This window comes from Pinus tabuliformis, chromosome Q (genome assembly GCF_031772625.1).
Source record: "Pinus tabuliformis cultivar Carrire ecotype Pingquan chromosome Q, CPIR1, whole genome shotgun sequence".
In the NCBI taxonomy this organism is placed as follows: Eukaryota; Viridiplantae; Streptophyta; class Pinopsida; order Pinales; family Pinaceae; genus Pinus; species Pinus tabuliformis.
The window spans coordinates 1,314,916,939-1,314,931,584 of NC_142296.1; the positions used below are offsets into that span (position 1 = coordinate 1,314,916,939).

Here is a 14,646-nt window from a genome sequence, read left to right on the forward strand (position 1 = left end):
CGGGAGGCGCAAACGAGCCCAAGAAATAAGCAATCGTTGCCACGAAATTGTAAGCATTATCACCAAAAAAAAATTGTGGCATCAATATTCATCCGCATGCATGCTTTACCCGAAGGCAAATGCTCTCTTATGACCAAAAGAGCAGAACGAAAATTGTGCTTGCTCAAAATGGAATCATCATAACGTCGTTGCCTTTCTCTAGCTTCAATTGTTCACGTGCATACTCACAAACAAAGGCTCCCTTTCTAATTGACTCCAAAGAATGCAAACCCCATCCCTTCCTCGGATGCCTAACGACAGCGACCCTGACTGCCAAACCGCGCTACGAGACCCGGTTTCTGCAGCTCGAACAGCAACGGCACGCTAGTAGAGACAGTGGAATATGCTTGAAATGTAATTAAAGTGGGAGGTATCAAGCAGCTAAGGACATGTGAGCAAACCAGGACGGGGTGTACTCGCAGAATGCTATACCTAATTTGAGGATGGAGGAGCAGCGCTTTGACACCAGAGAGTAGCCATACCAGAGAGCAGCGTAACAACGCATTCAATATAGGGTCTGTCCAAATGCTACTACAGAGGATATGGCTGGGAACATTTCAGCAGAGAATATGGCAGAGGAATGTTTCAGCATAGAATACGTGGAGCAGCGATTCATCATGCATTGTTCAGGTGAATGTCAGGCGCAGGCTACCAACGTTTATAAACAGGCAGCGTATGGTTCAAAAGAATTTTGGCAGCATCATACAGCATACAACAAAGAACTGTGAGGGGACAGAGAGCAGTTGGCAGTGGATAGAGAGCACTGGGCAGTGGGAGTTACAACTATTTTGGGAGCTGGCTCTGATACCATGTCAGGCCAGGTAGTAACTCCATAAGGCAAAAATGATTCGACTATATTATTCCATCAGGTAGGTCTTCATTATATACATGAGGGAGAGACTGTTCAGTTCATCTCCCGATGACTGTTCATATTTCCTATTTATTTATTTACATAAATTTACCCAATCACAAGGATTAGGTGTCAACAATATCCCAGGTTATCCAGTATCGAGTCTATTCGTGTGATTGGAGCTCGTAGTGGGAGACTATACAAACTTTTATTTCAGGCTCTTAGAGCTATGGTAGCGCAAACCAGTGGCAGTGAGTTATGTGAGTTGTGGCACAGAAGGATGGCCCACTTGCACCATGGAGCTTTCAGAATGTTGAGGGAGATGGTTATAGGGTTGCCTGACTTCAACACAGAGCATCATGATGTGTGCAGGGGGTGTGCTTTGGGAAAGTACACCAAGACACCTTTCCAGAGCAATGACAACAGAGCTACAAGTATACTTGACTTGATTCATTCTGACGTATGCAATCCTATGTCCCATGTTTCATTGAGTGGATATGAGCACTATGAGACATTTATTGATGACCACTCCAGGAGGACCTGGATTTACTTCCTGAAGACTAACGATGAGGTCTTCTGGAGATTCCAAGAGTTTAAGGCTCTTTTGGAGAACCAGACAAGGGAGGAAAATCAGGGTGTTGAGATCAGACAATGGGGGTGAGTACACTTTCGTGGAGATGAGGGATTTTTGTGGGAGTGTTGGCATCAAGAGGGAGCTCATTATGCCTTGTAAGCCTCAGAAGAATGGGGTGGTAGAGAGGAAGAACAGGGCCATTGTGGGTGAAGCTAGAGCTATGTTGCATGATCAAACTTTACCTTTCTTGTTGTGGGTTGAGGCGTGTAACATTGTTGTTTATTTGCAGAACAGGATCCCACACAGAGTCATGGGGAGCAAGATTCCTGAGGAGGTGTATACCGGCAAGAAGCCGGAAGTTGGGCACATCAAGATATTTGGATGCCTTCAATATTCACACGTCCCTCAGGAGAAGAGGACGAAGATGGAACCCACTGCAGACAGGGGTATCCTAGTGTGTTATAGTGAGAACAGCAGAGCCTGCCGTATGTATCTTCCTGCACAAAGGAAGATAGTCTTGAGACAGGATGTGACATTTGAGGAAGAGAGGGCTTTAAGGAGGTCTCGAGAGGTTGATCGGGTAAAGCAGCAGGCTCCTCAGCAGGGGGCACACCACAAGTTTCAGGTACATCAGGTGGTACATCCGGATCAAGAGGTTCACAGGGCACAGTCTTGCCTGGTACCAGGTTCATCAAGCACAGTTTCTTAGAGTTCAAGATCTCCTTTGGTTATTTCAGAGCCTTCCTCGCCTAAAGGAGTGGCACCAATTGAGGATTTTCCCATACCACCACAGGAGACTACTGCAGGGAAGAGGAAGCCAAGATGGCTTCGTGAGACCCTAAAGGAAGCTCAGGAGGCAATGGGGAGACCCAAGTGGTCAGTGAAGGAGAGCAAACCACCAGAGAGGTTGGGTGGCTTTGTGGTAGATGTTGCAGAGACAAAGCCAACTAGTTTTGAGGAGGCTGCTAGACATCATATCTGGAGGGATGCCATGGTGGAGGAGTATACCTCTATCATGAAGAATGATGTCTGGGAGGTAGTTCCATGTCCTGATGGGAAGTCAGTTGTGACTTCTAGGTGGCTCTACAAGATCAAACATGCTATGGATGGCAACGTGGAGAAGTTCAAAGTTCGGTCTGTGGTGCGGGGGTTCTTACCGCTAGAGGGAATTGACTATGAGGAGACCTTTGCACCGGTTGCTCGTTATACTTCCATTAGAGCAGTGATATCTATAGCAGCTGAGATGGGATGGAGGATTCACCAAATGGATGTGAACATTGTTTTTCTCAAAGGTGTTATACAAGAGGTGTACATTGAGCAACCTGAGGGCTTTGAGTTGCATGGGAGGGAGTCTCATGTTTGTAGGCTGAAGAAAGCCTTGTATGGATTGAAGTAGGCACCGAGAGCATGGTACGAGAGGATAGATGCCTACTTGCAACAGATGGGTTTCTAGAAGAGTGATGTAAATCCAAACCTATACTTTATCCTGGTAGGTGACGATCCACTCATTCTGGTATTGTATGTGGATGACTTGTTTATTATAGGGGAGGACAGACTCATCCAGCACTGCAAGAGAGATCTTGCTTCAGAGTTTGATATGACTGATATGGGGTTGATGCATTACTTTTTGGGGTTGGAGGTTTGGCAGGAGGATGGGCACATCTTTGTGGGTCAGGGCAGGTATGCAGGAGATATCTTGAGGAGATTTCGTATGGATGGTTGCAGGCCTATGGCTACTCCTATGATCACCAATTGGAAGAAGTTGCATGATGTTGATTCTGGGTTAGTGGATCCCACTTTATATCGCCAGTTGATCAGTTCATTAATGTATCTAGTCAACACTAGACCGGATATTTGTTTTGTAGTCAACACTTTGAGTTAGTTTATGATGGAGCCCAGGAGAGTACACTGGATAGTTGCAAAACATGTGTTGAGGTACTTACAAGGCAGAGTCAATCATTGTTTGGACTATGTCGGATGTCATGGAGTTAGATTGGTTGGTTGCACAGAGTCAGATTGGGTTGGCAGTCTCAGTGATCGGAAGAGTACTTCTGGATGTTGTTTCTCATTGGGCTCTGCAGTTGTATCATGGTTCAGCAAGAAACAAAAGTCAGTGGCATTGGGTGCAGAGGCAGAGTATATGGAAGCTAGTCAGGCAGGGTGTAAGGCATTATGGCTTCGCAAGATGCTTCATGGATTATTTGGTCAGATGTTGAAACCAACTACGATTTACTGTGATAATCAGAGTTGTATTAAACTCTCTAAGAATCCAATACTCACGATCGGTCAAAGCATATAAAGATCAGATACCACTTCAACGGAGACTGGGTTCAAAGGAGCTGTGAAGCTTGAGTATATATCCATTGATGAGCAAGTAGCATACATTTTCACCAAGTCTTTTCCAAGAGGCAACCATGTTTTCTTCAGAGACAGGATGGGAGTGGTGAGAAACACCTTGCTCGGTAAGAGGGAGTGTTAGAAATAGTACCAAGGAGAGGTGTTACTAGGCTTTTTATCCCTTTTAGCCTAGTGAGCACATTAATTACTTTTGGTTGCTGAGATTGTTTGCACCTATGCTGCAAAGAATATTGGGGATCGCAAGATGGATTTCAGGGAAGGCTGAAAGGTACCAAGAGATCCCAAAGGATGGAGGGGGAAAGACCAAAGAAATACTCAAATTCTGAGAAAGAACCAACAAAAAAAAAATCCTGTGAATTATTCTATAAAACATGGCAAGTATAAAATATTAGATAATTCAAATAAGTTGTAATTTTATAAACATACATGATCATTAACATATTGTTGGACAATTCTGCATGAAACAGAAATTCCTTGATTTCAACAATTTAGAAATTAGAATTGTTTGCAAACTTCCTAAAACTAATTTCTTGTCACAAATACATCGTAAGTATTTCCATTCTTATGTATCACAAACCCCCATTTAATATAATCTTTATCGTGCATGTAAGATAAATTGCATGTTTTCATTTGAATGTTTCTATGAAGCCATGAGAATAAAAGCGATTTTGAAGATTATTTTCTTTGGAGATTCTGTGGGATGGAGGGGACAGTGCAAAAAGATATTTAAATTTCAAAAATTCTGAAAGATAATCCTAGGAATTATTCGATTAAACATGGCATATATAAAATATTAGATACTTAACTTGCAATTTTATAAACAGACATGATCATTAATATATTGTTGGACAATTCTGCATGAAACATAAATTCCTTGATTCAGCAATTTAGAATTGTTTGCAAACTTCCTAAAACTAATTTCTTCTCAACAATACATGGTAAGTATTTCTTACGTACGATAACCCCCATTTAATATAATCTTTATTATGCATGTAAATATCAATGTGGAAAAAGTCAAAGTCGGGATTAATTCGGCAAGGGTCCAAAAGTTGAAAAACTCATTAAAGTCGGGAGTTTTTTGAAAAAGTCGGCAAAATTAAAAAAAAAAACACAAAAATATTCATTTTTTTTATTTTTTTTAACATCTAGAGTATCCACAACATCAAATAAATGCATTTCCACATAAACATGTAAAGAAAGCTAATATATAATATGTATATGAAGTCTAGTGCTACATCACATATCAAAATAGTGAATCAACTCCTGAATCTTGAGTCTTGTCTGAGTCTCAACTCTCAAGACAGCCGACTTTTTGGGTCAACTCCCGATAAAATCGGGCATATAATGAATAAATCGCGATTTTTTCGTTTCTGAAAAAAGTCTGCAAAAAATCGGAGGATTAAATCTTTTGTTGAAAAAATCGCAATTTTAGGATTTAATCCCGATTTTTTGCAGACCTTTTCCACACTAAATTGCATGTCTGCATTTTAATATTTCTATGTTGAAGCCATGAGAATAATAGTGATTCTGTAAATTATTTTCTATGTCGTTTCCCCTTTAGCATTTAGTCACCTGAGAATCACTTCAGTTCTTTTGCTGAAAATTTGTTGACACAGTTTCTAGATGAAATTCTGCTAATGGATGTTGAAAATCGTACCAAGGAGGTGTTTCCTAGGCATTTCTCCTTTTGGCCTACGGAGACAAATTAATCATCTTTTGTCCAAGTGATATCATGAGTTTATTAATATCAAGGGGGCTAAAGTACTTTTTATGTGGAGATGTACTAGGTACTTAAAGTTATTAAAGTCATGTGTTTTAAAAGTTACTTTATGTGAAAAAAGTACTAAGTACACTTTATATTATAATATATTAAAGTGACTTTTATATTCTAAATTGACTTTATGAGGAAAAAGTGACCATGGTACTAAAACATAATAGTACTAGGGAGGCTCATCAATAGAAGCGGGACTACATAAGGAGGGGATCAAGTAGGGAATTGTTCTCCACCCTTGACCTAATGATTTGAGATCTCATCTCAGCCATTAGACCTAAGGGTTAGGGCTCTCCTCACTTTGGAGAGACAAAAGAGGGAAAAGGAGAGAATGAGGCTTATTATTCTCATGAGAGCATCGAGGAGAGGAGCAAAGAGATAGGAGGAGGAGAGCTCTGAAAATCTACAGCAGAGATCAAGAGCCATCTTCACCAGCAGTTCAAATTTTCTCTTAGAGCCGAGATTAAGTCTTGAGAAGGACTCAAGGTTTGTGGAGGCAAGTAGTACCATTGGTTGCACACAGGTCGAGTATCTCCTATGTTTGGGCAAGAGTTCTAACAGCTCAAATCTCAGGCAGCATATTCTGTAGGAGACAGCGAGATTTTCGGCCCAGAGACAGCGAGAATCCTGGGCTTTGTCTGAGTATTAAACAGTGATTCTAAGGAGCTGATTAGGAGCATATTTGCTCACTAATCTGGGAGGTAAACATCTGATAAATACAAGAGTGTATTTGCTGCGCACGAGTCTGTGTTTTAAGGCTACCCGTGACAGTCAGTGAGGCTCAAATTTCTGGGAATAAGGAACAGTTCAGAGGCCTGAAGTTTATGCTGAAGAGAACTGGTCTTCGGTTGGAGACTCAGTTCAGAGATAAGTTTGGGTAAGGTGACTGTTCTGTGGGTATATTCTCAGCCAAGTAGAAGCTGATAAGATGCCATGTTTTTCACTGAAAGGAGGCATACTATGGGTGCAAACATCAGTCCAGAAATTCAGTGTAAAGGAACCTCAGAGATGCTTCAAAAGGGGAAGAGATAAACTTTTGTTGGACTTTTGTAGTAAAAATTTCCTCCAGAAGCTAAATAAAAAAAATCCTCCTTCAGCACTGGTTTTCCCCACTGGGGATTTTCCAGGGTCAAGTTGACCAAAACAAAGTGTGTTAAATCATTCTGTGGGCTTGCTATTTTCTCTAGTATTGTGCAGAAGTAAATAGTAAAAGCACTCTTTTATGTTTCAAATAAATGCTTAGAAATTTTATATCAGCGTGTAAAAACATGTGGGATGGGCTTGAAAACAACTAGCAAAATTTGTAAACTGGGAAAGGGTGCAGGTCATTTAATTTTCTACAATGGATAGTGCCTCATTTCAGATTGCCAGAAAAATGGAAAATTGTTTTGGTTACTTATCTCAATCCAAAGAAACTATGCTAAATGAGAAGAAATACGCATTATTTGCTAACAATTCTAATAACAGAGACCATTCAAGATTCTGCCGTTTGTCTGGATTCCAAAAGGGCTCCTGAAACAACTACCTTGATAATTTGTTCTTCCTTTGTCCATATATAAAATCAAAGCCAAGAGCTGGTTGACCATTATCAGCATGCTTTCCATTCAAATTAGTCATTCCTGAAAATATTTCAATCCAATGGGTAGACCAATCTTTAATATTAATTGAATCAGACCATGCAGCTGTCCCAATTTTGTATTGTCTGTACTTGATTACTCCAGAATCTCTTCTAAATTCTATGGATTATAAAATGAAGAAGGATTACATAATGAAGAATGCCTATGGGATTGGGGGCAAATACAAATAAAAGTTTAATTAGTTAATGGGTAGGAAGTATGTTTTTAAGAAGGCAGAATGACAAAACAACGAGATGTAGAATGGTTGGTAACAGGGTGTTCTGTTATAACACTCCTTGCATGAAGGTCACCAGTTCGAAACCCTATGGGTACAAAAAATCCAGCCACGTTAAGGGTTGTTGTAGCCCAGTCTAAGGACAATCTCAGGTGATTTTGATGGCTTAAATGCCCCTAGGTTGCAGTTTCTTAGCCAAAGGCAAGTGCCTCAAGTCATGGAGAAACTAGCAAACAAAAAAATGGAGGCAGAATCATGGAATAATGATTCACACAAGGGGCAAGAAAGTTTAAGAAGGCATCCTTTCTCTTTGTAAAACTGGTACAGGGAGGTCAGCTGCCTTTCCCAATAGTAGAATGTCTGCCCAATAACAGCAATGACAGCCATCAATGGAAGGTTAGCCCGTTAATGATTTCCGTCAGTGCTGAATATAATTTTTGGTTGGCCATAATTGCATGTCTGTTTCTTGGCGAGAGAGATCATCTCTTACCAAGAAACAGGCATCCAGAAAAGTCTAATCAAACTGCTTGCTAGTAAACATACTATTGACAATGACGAAATTAGGAATGTTTGTAACTCTCCCTCCAGATGGTGCAAAAGTGATTCTTAAAATTCAAAATCGACTACCCAACATGCAAAAGTCCGATTAATACCATCAAAAGAAGAAAACATTAGCCATGAAATAGAATGTTGAAGTTCCATTCCTGAAAGAAAAATGCATTGACTAACTAAGAGAATGATAGCGACTTCACACTAAACATGCAGACTAGATTTTACAACATAAATCACAAGACTAGCTTAGTATTCTCTAGTCTGACATCCAAAATAGTCAGACTAACGAGTAAGCCTACTAACCAGTATGCCTCTGGGACACCTCATTCCTCTCAGAAGGTTTCACTGATCCATAACTGGATCTGCAGTAATTGGAAAGTGAAGTTTTTTGTGAACTACAGCTTGGTTTGCATAGAGCACTAGCTATAAGATATCTTTTATATGAAAGTTTTACAAAAATAATTTATTTAAGGGCAACAAGAAAACAATTCATAATCATGTCAACGGACAAGGCAGCATTGAGTAGCAACGGCAATAGTAACAGTGTATAAGTGCACCTGAAAGAGAAGCAAAAGAATTAGTAGAGGCTCTCTTTGCAAGAGAATCATCAGAAGATGAAGATATAGAATTTAACTTCACTGCCATCTTAGCACTTTTAGATCTCTGGGCATGCCTTCTATTCTGAAACCAGTTCCAAATCTGCATTCACAATCTGAAATCAGTGTGTGCTTGATTCTTGATATACCCAACCAATATAAATATTAAGGATTTGACATCATAATTATGGTTATAAGCAAAATCCCAAAGCAATGACCTGCTTCCATTGTACAGTTGGTTTTCCAAGTTGTTCTCGTTCTGCACTGTATTACATACAGAAGATTGCATTAAAAAGGTCATACCAGTAAAAGCATTTTTGTGGAGCATCATAAAATGTCACTAGTTTCCAACATTTCATTAAGAGTGCAAGAAATCAATGATATCATGAATATTTTTCAGATATCAATCTAGAAATCAACTAACCTGAACTTCTCAGCAAGATAAAGGACAGTATCACGTGGAGGATTTGCACCCTTGCTTTCTTCCAGGGCTTTTTCCATATCTGCAGTCTATTACACAAACGCTCAAAACATTGAAAATGTGATAACATTTGAAATCAAATGCAGGGAAATCTCTATGTGCTAAAAACATTAGATATATTTAAATACAAACTGCAGACAAAATCATCACCAGTTGGACACTTCTAAAAAGCTTGATCTCTTAACTGGAGTTAGAGAAGGAAGGGTTCTGATAAATTTAGAAATGAACTAAATTTGGCAGAGGGACCCACAAGTCAAGCTAAGGCGCAGTTATACTCTCTTAATTTTGACTTAGGAAAAATCTCTAATTTTCTTATAGTTGAAAATGGTAAATCAAACTCCGCCATGCATAGAGATTTAATCTCAGTTGGACTTGAGTTCATTAAGGCAGTTCGACTTGAGTTCATGATCCGTTAATGAAAAAGGTATTATAGACTATGTGTGAATTTGCTTATGTTACTTAGTGCAACGGATCGAAAAGATTGCAAATAACATAAACACATAAACAAGTTGAAAACACATTGACAGAGCTAAATTTAATAAAGGAATTCACCAAACTTTCTGGCTACGTCTCCTGGTCCTTTCGCTTCCAGTGCTGACGTCTTTATTTTGTCTTCAACATGTTGTTACAGGTATGAGCTCGAAAACAGAGTCTCAAATAAGAAAATGGACCTCACCACTATGTTCAGCGCGAAATTTCGAGTCAAACGAGTATAAACTCGACCATATTTGGCCACTGTGACCTCCAGACCCCTTGGAATGGCTCAAAATTGCCTTTGTCCCTGCAAAACCACCCTCTGTTTGGCAAAAACCACCTTGGCCTGTGCAAAACCACCTCAGACTGCGCATTGGTGGTATGGCGGGTTCAGCACCTGCAATGTTTATTAAAAAATTAGTTCGGCTTTGTTTCAAGCCCAAACTACTGACATGTTGGTTAGCGGAGGTATGCGAAGTCATACCATATATATAATTTCGGAAGGGTAGAGGGTTTGAAACCCCCGCCCGACCATTCCGCCATTGGTTATGTTATACATTCGATATGTGATATATTACTTCGTTGTTCCATTGGCTATACATTGGTGGTATACCATATGTTGGTTGCACTTGCGGTGAATGTGGGATATATGCAATAACATAAAATTAAAGGACCGACAGTCGTGGGGTTGACCCCGACCGTCTGGCCTTTTTCCGGCGGAACCTCCGATACCAAATAAATACAATCTCACCGCAAACCTTAACAAGTCTCATCGTAGCCCGTCCAGTGCGGTCCTCCGACGAAAACGTTGCCACTCCGTGAGGTCAGGGGTTCGATCCTCCCTGATCCCCAAAATTTTGGAAATGAGGCCAAATTGGGCAAAATCTAGGCTGCCACATGTCAGCACCGGATTGGCCCATATGAACCAATCACAACCTGCCACGTCACCTCCTCTGTTGACATCATCCAAGACCCGTGGCTCATTCCCGGGTTGACACGTGTCCCTGTTGACGTAGGCATTGACTTGGTTGATCGTTGACCTGTTGAAATTTGGTACCGGAGGACAGGTGGTTCCCTTAGGCTTTGATCTTTGGCCTAGGGAAAAGTATCCAAAAGAATTTAATTTTTCTCCTAAAGTGACTTTATAATTTTATAAAGTTAAATCTAATTTAAAAGTGACTTTAAGTGATAAAGTTACTAAGTCTAATTTTAAAGTGACTTTTCTAAAGTCAATGAAAAATTAGAAAGGAAAAATGACTTTGGAAAGAAATGACTAAGTGGGTCCTTATTAAAGTGGGGTGAATTAAAAAATAAAAAGTGAGATTTAAAGTCACTTGGATCACCCAAAAGTCACTTGGAGTTATATTAAGGGAGGAAAAGGAGGAAAAGATCACATTCGATTCAATTCTTTAATGAGCAGATTGAGAGAAGGAGAGCAAGAGAGCAAGGGAGATTTCTGGGCGGTGTAACAGCTACGGAGTTGCAGTAGCGGTGTTTCAGCAACGGTGTAACAGCTGTGGAGTATCAGCAGCGGTGTATCAGTAGCGGAGTTGCAGCAGCGATGTAACAGCTGCGGAGTATCAGCAGCGGTGTAACAGCTGCGAAGTATCAGCAGCGGTGTATCAGCAGCGGTGTATCAGCAGCGGTGTAACAGCAGCGGAGTATCAGCAGCGGTGTAACAGCAGCGGTGTAACAGCAGCGGAGTAACAGCAGCGGAGTAACAGCTGCGAAGTAACAGCAACGGAGTAACAGCAGCGGAGTAACAACAGCGGAGTAACAGCAAGGCTGAGTTTCAGCAAGGCTGAGTTTCAGCAAGGCTGAGTTTCAGCAAGGCTGAGATAAGTTGTAAAAGTCTGTTTGCTGATTTTTTTGCTGAACATTTCTCTTACTGTAAAAAGGCATTTTCCAGAAATAAAGAAGAGCTCTCAAACTGGTTTTCCCCAAGAGTTGTAGGGTGTTTTTCCAGGGTCACATTGACCAAAAATCTCAGTGTTTAAATGTGTTTTAATGACTGTTTATTACTGCTGATTTTTATTTCTGCAATTTCCAGCATTCTGTAAAATTTCCAGAATTTGTGTTTTCAGCAAATTTATTTTTTCCAGCTTGTTAAATGTATGGTTATGGGAAAGGGCATTTAACTATATGGGAGAAATAAGGAGAAACTGAAAACCGGGGTGGGAAATGAGAAATTTCTACATGGTATCAGAGCTTGAGTACTGAAGGGCAGTTTGGGACAGCAAAAGGAAAAATTACAGTTGCTGATTTTTCACTCAGAAAATTCCAGCAAGCTGATTTTTTCATAAACAACAGTTTTATCTTTACTACAGCAGTGCTATTTTTCAGTTTTAGGACAGCAGGATGTCATTGGGATTGAGGGTGGAGGATAGGTTGGATGGGCATATAAATTACAGCATTTGGAAGGAGATAATGCAGAGTATCTTTGAGGAGGCAGAAGTCTGGGATATCATGGTGCATACCACACAGAACCCTGTTGTTGTGCCTACTGATGCTACTCAGTTGACAGCTTATAATAAAAAGAACAACAAGAGTAAGAGGCTGATTCTAGACGGAATCAAAGACCATTGCATTCCTCATGTGACAGGAAAGAGCAATGCCCATGAGATGTGGACAGCATTGTCCAATCTCTACCAGAGTACCAATGAGAACCGGAAGATGGTCCTGAAGGAGAAGCTGAAGAACATTAAGATGGGTAATGATAGTGCAGCTGGATATCTCACAAAGATTACTAATGTGAGAGATGAGTTGGCAGCAATTGGAGAGGCCATTCCACCCACTGAGTTGGTGCGGATTGCAGTGAATGGCCTCCCCCGTTCATGGTTGAACTTTGCTGATGGGGTTTGTGCACGTGAGACCCTTCCCACATGGGAGAGGTTTTGGGATGATTGCATTGAGACAGAGATCAGGAAAGGTCAGCTTGGGGCAGCCAAGCCAGTTGAGCAGGATGAGGATGTAGCACTGGTGGCAAGAGGCAAGAAAGGCAAAGGGAAGAAGCAGGCTTCCACAAGAAATGGTGGGGGCAAAGGCAAAGGTAAAGGTAAACAGGGGAACACACAGAAAGACTATTCCAAGGTGAAGTGTTGGAATTGTCAAAAGATGGGACACTATGCAGTTGTGTGCCGGAGAAGAAGAAGAAGAAGGGGAAGAACCAGAACGTGGCAGCTTCAGCAGAGATTGAGGACTTTGCTAGTCGTTTTGACCGAGAGTTTGCGTTCACTACGTGTGAGTCCTCTAATGCAGGATCACCTGCCACACAAGTTCAGAGGGAGCATGCTTTTCCCTCGATTAGCGGAGCATCTTCAGGTATCTGGTATGTGGACAGTGGGGCTTCACGTCATATGACAGGAGTCCATGAGTACTTCTCAGAGCTTTCAGAGAGTGGCACTGATATTGAGGTAGTACTCGGTGATGACAGAGTTGTTAGAGCAGTCGGGGTGGGGACAGTGACATTTCAGAGGGAGTCCAAACCTCCCTTGAAGGTGTCAGAGGTTCTTTATGTGCCAGGGATGAGGAAGAACCTCATATTCGTCTCAGCTTTGGAGGAAAGAGATATGAGGTACTGTTCAGGGGAGGATAGGTGTTGATGTATCCCAGGGGCACTCCAGCTGATTCAGCTAGAGTGATAGGTGTACGCCATGCAAAGGTGTACAAGTTTGCATTCTAGCCCCTTTTGGCATTGAACAGTAGTACCGACAGCAGAGCTAGCAGTTCTGAGCTGTGTGAGATTTGGCACCGCAGGATGGGACATATGTATCATGGAGCCTTGAGGACATTGCGGGAGATCACTACAGGTGTGCCAGATTTCAGTACTGATCACTTTGATACTTGCAGAAGTTGTGCGATGGGCAAGTTTGCCAAATCCCCTTTTCCCAGCAGTGACAGCAGAGCGACGGGGATACTTGATTTGATTCATTCCGATGTGAGCGGTCGGATGTCTCATGTTTCCTTGAGTGGAGACGAGTACTATGTTTTATTCATCAATGATCACTCCAGGAGGACCCGGATTTATTTTTTGAAGACCAAGAGTGAGGTCTTCAAGCGGTTTCAGGAGTTCAGAGCTCTTGTGGAGACTCAGACAGGTCGAAAGATCAAGTCGCTGAGGTCGGACAATGGAGGAGAGTACACCCTTGGAGAGTTTGTTGACTATTGTGCGGAGGCAGGCATTAGGAGGGAGTTCACTGTTCCTTACAACCCCCAGCAGAACGGGGTTGCGGAGAGGAAGAACAGATCCATCATAGGGGCTGCCAAAGCCATGTTACATGATCAGGGGTTGCCATTGTTCTTATGGGCAGAGGCCTGCAACACAGCTGTTTACTTGCAGAACAGGCGTCTGCATCGTGCCTTGGGGCACATGACTCCGGAGGAGGCTTTCTCTGGGAAGAAGCCTGATATTGGTCATCTTCATATCTTTGGATGCATTACATACTCCTATATACCCAAGGAGAAGAGGACCAAACTAGAGCCCACCGCAGAGAAGGGTATCTTTGTGGGCTACAGTGAGACCTCAAAGGCCTTTCGGATTGACATTCCTGCACAGAGGAGAGTTGTTGTCAGACGGGATGTGAAGTTCGAGGATCACAGGGGCTTTAGGAGGTCACGGGAGTTAGAGTATCTGGATCAGCCAGACCCTCAGCAGCAGTTGAGTCAGTCGCAGGGATCCAGTGGGCAGGGATTAGGAGGATCCGAAGGTACATCTATGAGGATGTCAGGTCCGTCAGTGAGCAGTGGCTCGCCGAGCCAGAGGGGTGGTGCTCCGGGCAGCATGCAAAGCAGTTCACTAGGGAGTCCATTGATGGACAGTTCACACGGTGCCTCAGCTTCTACAGGTTCAGGTGCAGGCAGGAGGACAGCAGACAGACAGTCAGGAGTTCAGGCTACTGATGGTGATGAGGAGGAGGAGTTTCATTCTCCTATGGGAGAAGCATGCTCAGGGAAGAGAAGGCCCAAGTGGCTTCAGGACACCTTGAGAGATGCCACATCTGTTGCTGAGCCGAAGAGGCCGGTCAGAGAGAGTAGACCACCTGAGAGGTTTTGAAGCTATATGGCGATGGTTACCAACATCCTTGACTCTGAGCCTTCTAG

The 14,646-nt window shown here is 42.1% G+C and overlaps 1 protein-coding gene across 5 annotated transcripts in view; it reads right to left on the minus strand.

Moving 5' to 3' along the window:
- The window catches only part of LOC149224669 (protein SAWADEE HOMEODOMAIN HOMOLOG 2-like), a 299,733-nt gene that overhangs the window by 214,361 nt on the left and 70,726 nt on the right, over positions 1-14,646 (minus strand). For 4 of the 5 annotated variants that reach the window (XM_089386211.1, XM_089386212.1, XM_089386213.1 and 1 more), the window contains exons 2-4: positions 9,016-9,101; positions 8,810-8,855; positions 8,553-8,694 (exon numbers count right to left, since the gene is read on the minus strand). In XM_089386211.1, coding sequence (XP_089242337.1) covers positions 8,553-8,694; positions 8,810-8,855; positions 9,016-9,101 — 274 coding nt within the window. The remainder of the gene's footprint in view (positions 1-8,552; positions 8,695-8,809; positions 8,856-9,015; positions 9,102-14,646) is intronic. The other variant, XM_089386215.1, reaches the window with a different exon arrangement.